At 41.9% G+C, this 6,385-nt stretch overlaps 1 protein-coding gene across 1 annotated transcript; it reads right to left on the bottom strand.

Moving 5' to 3' along the window:
• Nucleotides 1-4,744: 4,744 nt before the first annotated feature.
• On the bottom strand, nt 4,745-5,788 carry LOC143024151 (uncharacterized). The gene has a single exon (XM_076182936.1). It carries the CDS (start codon nt 5,786-5,788, stop codon nt 4,745-4,747), a length of 1,044 nt encoding a protein of 347 aa, XP_076039051.1.
• Nucleotides 5,789-6,385: the final 597 nt, after the last annotated feature.

Genomic DNA, 6,385 nt, shown 5'->3' with positions numbered 1-6,385 from the left:
GAGGTTGCTACTTAAGATAGCCTCCTCCCTGCCACCTTGCACTACTGAAGAGGATTGCAGGTAGCAATCGAAATATATAGTTCCGCTTACGCAACTTTTTCTTTCGTCCGACTGTGGTGTTAGTTGTGATATATATATATATATATATACATATATATATATACATGTATATATATATATATACACACACACACATATATATATATATATATATATATATATATATATATATATATATATATATATATATATATATATACATATATATATATATATATATATATATATATATATATATATATATGTAAAGACAGACAAATATGGAGGTGAGGTGGCAAAATGAAACGTTAAGGCTAGAGTATGGAGCTTTATTCAGAACCAGACGATTCGACCTCTTGGGCCTTCCTCAGTGGACTGAATACAGAATAAAAATCAAAGTCCGTCAACAGCTTACATGGTGATCTGACGACCCTGCGTGACCTCACCCCGGTCACGTTGTCCCCCCACACTCGCCGACCGCCAGTTGTGCGGACGTTTGAGCCCAGGACATAAACCCCTTATGAGAATTTGTGGTTTTCTCGGTGGCAATGTGTGCCGCCTCCAAAGCTTTCCTTTTCTTTTTTTCCCATTATTCAAGGTGTGATAGCATGTTGCTTAGCATCAGCAGACCAACAACCCAATGCTTTACCAACAAGATACATATCTGCCCTCAAAAATTTGGGAAAATATAAGGATTTAGTGATCACACAAGCGGACAAAGGTGGGGGCATTGTCGTTATGGATAAAACCGATCATGACAAGAAAATGTTAGATCTGCTCGAAGATGAAAATACTTACAAAAAACAAAATAGCGGATTCGCAAAAGGAAAGGCGATAGAATTTAGTAAGGCAGCGAGGCACATCTACAAAACTACAAAAGGTAAGAAATTAGTAAGTACCCATGAGACACATCTACAAAACTACAAAAGGTAAGAAATTAGTAAGTACCCATGAGACCCATAACATCGGGAATAGGGTCAGCTCCACACAAAATTGCCAAAATATTAGCGAAACCCCTTACAAAAACATTAGGTACCATCAGTGATGCACACCCCAAGAACTCATCTGATTTATTAAATAGACTTAGAGGTATGGACCTAACTGGCAAAAAACTAGCCAGCTTTTATATTCAAGCTTTATTCACAAATGTATCAACCAAAGAAGCGTTAAAAGCAGTTAAAAAAGTTGTTAAAAACCTGAGTGAGAATGAGCTGCCAGTAGCCAAGAGAGACTTCATCGATTTGGTTTCTGTGTGTCAACTTCGGCCCCGTCATGTTCAATGGCGTAGAATATTTCCAGCATAGTGGGTTAGCCATGGTGTCTCCCCTAAGCTCAGTGATGGCATGTTTATATTTAGAAGAATTAGAAAGTACCAGTTACATCAAACTCATGGGTAAAGATACACATTGGTGGCGATACGTCGATGACATTCTAGTAGTGGTACCCGAGTTCGTCAATCTAAGACAGAAATTAACCCAATTAAATAACATAGAACAGAAAATACAATTTACATTAGAAGAAATAAACGACGAAATTCCTTTTTTGGATACTATAATAAAGAAAACAAAAAACGGAATAAAATTCAAAGTATACAGAAAGCCAACAAACCGAGAAGATTACATTCATTTTTATTCAGCTCACAGTACTAGAGTCAAATCAGGGATAATAATCGGAATCATGTTAAGAGCCCTAAGGATATGCAGCAAAGAATTTTTACAGGATGAGCTTAACCATATCTTTAAAACCTTCCAAGAATTAGCATATCCTTTGGGCTTTCTTATAAAATTAAAACACAAAGCCATCAAAATTATGAAAAGGAGCACAACAGCTACAGATAACAGCACCAGCAAGGACAAAATATTTATTTCAGTTCCTAACTCTAGATACGCACCATTAATTAGTAATTTTTTAAAGAACACCAGAATAAATTTAGTAACATCAGCGGGGATGAGAATTGGTGAGTTTACCAGAAATACGGAAATTTTGCTAGAAAATAAAAGTGTTGTTTACAGAATTCCTTGTACAGGTTGTGAGAAAGTTTATATCGGTGAGACAGGACGCGGCATGGACAAAAGATTAGAAGAACACAAGAGGGATGTGAAACATCACAGAACATCAAATGCCCTAGTAGTTCATATCGATGAAGAAAATCATTTGCCAAACTGGAAGGAAGCCCACGTTCTACATAGGAAAATGGGAAAAAAGAAAAGGAAAGCTTTGGAGGCGGCACACATTACTACCGAGAAAACCACAAATTCTCATAAGGGGTTTATGTCCTGGGCTCAAACGTCCGCACAACTGGCGGTCGGCGAGTGTGGGGGGACAACGTGACCGGGGTGAGGTCACACAGGGTTGTCAGATCACCATGTAAGCTGTTGACGGACTTTGATTTTTATTCTGTATTCAGTCCACTGAGGAGGGCCCAAGAGGTCGAAACGTCTGGTTCTGAATAAAGCTCCATACTCTAGCCTTAACGTTTCATTTTGCCACCTCACCTCCATATATATATATATATACATTTTTTTCCGTCAGTGGTCACTTGTCTTTTGGAAGATCGATGTATCCTCCCTCAAGTAATTTGTTTGTGACCTTTTATTTTAGATACCCGCGCATTGGAAAAAAGTTAAGAAAATAAAAAGATTAATAAAATAAAATAAATTATATGACGCGGATGTTACACATTTTTCTTATTTTGAAGGGGCACACTGTTCTCCGCCTGACAAGCGTCTTTGCAGACTACGATGCTTTTACCATTTAGTTCTCTGTGGTTGGCCTTAATGTTCGTTCTTCTTGATGAGGAAAGTTCTTTTGTTTGGTTTGTAACAAGAAACAAAATGAATTGGATTTTATGTTGGGTGCATTAGTTACCTCTTCATGTTCCATAATTTAGATAGTGTTTGTCATTACTACTGTGTTTATTGGTTTGGTTTGGACACATGGAAAGAATGAGTGAAGAAAGACTAGTAAAAGAGGTATGGAAGGCAGATGTGGAGGGAGTGAACATGAGGGGACGTCCTAGGATGAGGTGGATGGATGGGGTGAAGGGGGCTTTGGGGAAGAGGGGAATGTCTGTTGAGGAAGGAAGGGAGAGGACGGAAGACAGTGGTGAGTGGAGAATGGTTGTATATGGATGATGTTGTGATTGCATGAGGAGGAATGGGCAGGGGGTGGGGTAGTATGTGTGAGTAAATTTTGACGCAGCCCGAAGGGATTTCTCCCCGTCCTCTCCTTATATGCAAGGGGGGACGGAGAGGGGGGGTCGCCGATTAAATGAAGCGGCCTTGCTGTGGATGTGCTGTGTCTTGCGACACTGCTTCTGACCCAGGGCGGTGGGCAGGGTGCTGGGATGACCCGTCATCCAGGAGGTGCTCAGATGAGAGGGAGGGTGGGAGGGGTGTGGAGTGTATGTAGGGATGAAATGGGTGGGAGTGTTTTTATGCCTTCCCTTTTTTGGCTACCTCCCTTGTAAGGGGGAAAAAGCCTTGGTATATGTATGTATGTACTGTGTTTATTGTAGAACATTTTGTAGACAAAGGCTTTACTTGGTTAAATCCATCCTGGTGTGATATTTTCTTATAGAAAAAGTTCAGATGTTTGTTGTGAATTGTTATGCCCATCCATGTAAGTGTTTGTTTGCACGCCACGTGGCACATGGATGCGACCGAATCGAAGAAGAGGGGAAGGATGGAGAATAGGAAGGAACCGTCTATCTTCTTCCACAAAAGAGAAAAAGCGTTTATGGCAAGATCAACCCTTTCAGAGCCACCAATGTATCAGTCTTGAGACAATGTATGACCTTTCGGCTGACGGAAGATTATTCCATTTCCCTCAAATGAAGCTTCAGGAGCAAATGGTAATGTGTATGTGGGTCTTCAGAAAAACGTCCTGTATGTCCTTATCCATCCTCCTATTTTTCGTGAACGAACATATGCTTTTCGGTAAAGACTGTGTATATAGTTAGTAAAATATCACCATGCCAAACCTCGTTACACCGAATTCCGGCTATATCGGCCCTATTGAGACCTATCGGTCGGTATATGCGGTGCAAGGTTCGGTATGGATGGCCTATAACAACCAAGCCTTTCCCTCAACTAGTTCAATATATTGAGGGTTTACTGTACTATATGAAAGAGACTTTCTTCTGGATAAGACTGTGTAATTTGGTGGCCTCGGAATGAGAGTATTTGAATGTCTGCGAGTAGGTGCTGTATTAAACGTTTTGTTGCGGAGTCGCAAGCTCGTTAGAAAGGTTTGTGTATTCATCCGGGCGACTACCAGACGACCTACGCTGTGATAGGGGGACAAGAATACTGCCACCGTGTCCCCTGCGAGTCATGAAAGACGACTAAAATGGGGTGGAACAAGAGAACTAGGAATTACATCTCTTCATGTACTTTACTCTCATATAAGGTCAGGGCAAAATATCTTTTTAATTGACCATCCCCTATTAAGGGAATGAAAGTCTTTGCTTGTATACAGAAGGTTAACGGCTGGTTTGGTGAGTCTGTTCGAAACTGGCGTCGTCTTTATTACTCCGCGGGAAACCATTTACTAAGTACAAATCCAGACATACAATGCTCTAGAGTCTAGATAATGATCCTGATTTCCACCGGGCGATTTTATTCAGCTGAGGGAAAACCCTATACTACCCAAAGGGTCATTTGTGAATTCTTGCCAGTTTTGTATATTTTAAAAGTACTTTTTTTCAACCTTGCAGGAAGGAAAGTTTGCCCAGTCTCAAAATGTCGATCCTCTTCTCTGGTGTTGGCTCGAGCATGACCCACATGGCCGTATTTAGAGTGCACTTCTGATGTTGGCTGAAGGTCGAGGGAAGTCGGACAAGAGCAGGTTTGCCGTTCTTGCAGCAGGCCAAGTAGTAACGCAGGAGGTCACGATCATCGAGTTCGTCTGCCTCTTCCTTGTAGTAGGGAACTTGTCCTGTGCACAGTTCGTAGAAAACACAACCGAGGGCCCACACGTCCACTTTGCCTCCACTGTATGGGTGCATCTTCGTGTCAATTACTTCCGGTGCCATATACCAAGGAGTACCACGGCGACCTTTAATGTTTCTTTTATAGACATGGGGCGTTCTTCGGGACATTCCAAAATCGATCAGCTTGACAATCTTGTGGTCTGCGCTGAGAACGATGTTTTCGGTCTTGAGGTCCAGATGAGCAAAGTTCTTCAAGTGCACGTATGCCACGGCCCGAACGAGTTGCTCACAGTAGGACGCGACTCTGTCGCCCCAATCTTGGTAAGGCTGCTCCGCGTGTTTGATGACGGCGCTGTCGAGCGTCCCGGCCTCGCAGTACTCCGTGATTATGATGTTCAGTTTGCCTTGTGTCGCCACATCCACAAGACGAACAACATTTGGGTGAGTCAGCTCTGCGAGGGCTTGGATTTCGCTCAGAGATCCCTTGCCTTTGGTCGGGATCTTGGCGACGCAGATATTCCCCGTCGTCTTGTTGGTGACCAATGATGTAACTCCATAACCTCCCGAGCCCAGATGAGATTTAAAAGTGTAATTTTCTTTATAATCAATGGTTTGTTTCCTGCAGTTTTGGGCCTTTACTGGAGGTTCGGTCGGGTCAACGACGGGGTTCGTGGTTCCTCTCGAAGTGCTTCTTGACTTGCGGGGGATGTCTTCCATTTTCTGAGGAGTCAGGCAGCAGCAACAAACCATTGATCTGATCGCGCCGACGAAGAATCGACGAAGTCGGGCAAGTTCGAATTTCCGAAGTGGTGCCATTATTCTGTCGCGAGTCCTGCCTAGTGCCTGACACCTGTGTCTATCAGGGGTCAAAGAAGCGTGGGTGTCAGCACCCACAAAAGTTAGACTCAGATAGGCAGCAATTGTCCTCAATCAAGCAATGACATTTGCATTTTTCCATTCATGATTTTTTCTTTTTTTCCTATTTCTTTTGTGATACATGTTTAGTTGTCTTGTTTATTCCTCATGATGTACCATGTCGTTTAGTTTAGCAGTATGAAGGAATGCTAATAAATATTTTTTGCTGTAATGAGAGAACATGATCATATGATTAAAGGGACCTAACTACTAACAAACCCAGTCAGGACTCAGCCGTCTTATACATCTATTTGACAACCGACGGACAAGCACTCTCTTACCATAGGTAGACTTCAGGACCCAAATTGGTCAAGGAAACTTATTCTCATTGGAATTTCTAGGAATAGAAGAATCTGTGTATGTGTAGGAGTAGGTGTGTGTATTTGTGTTTATGCATGTCTTGTATGTGTACATAATCACATGTGTATTTGTATGTGCATGCCAATGCGTATGTGCATATACTGCATATGTGTATATGTATGTATATGTGTACCCCAT

Source organism: Oratosquilla oratoria, unplaced genomic scaffold (assembly GCF_046742065.1).
Source record: "Oratosquilla oratoria isolate Oo_2021 unplaced genomic scaffold, ASM4674206v1 SCAFFOLD99, whole genome shotgun sequence".
Taxonomy (NCBI): Eukaryota; Metazoa; Arthropoda; class Malacostraca; order Stomatopoda; family Squillidae; genus Oratosquilla; species Oratosquilla oratoria.
Note: the sequence above shows the minus strand (reverse complement) of the source record. Positions and strands in the feature narration are given on the sequence as shown.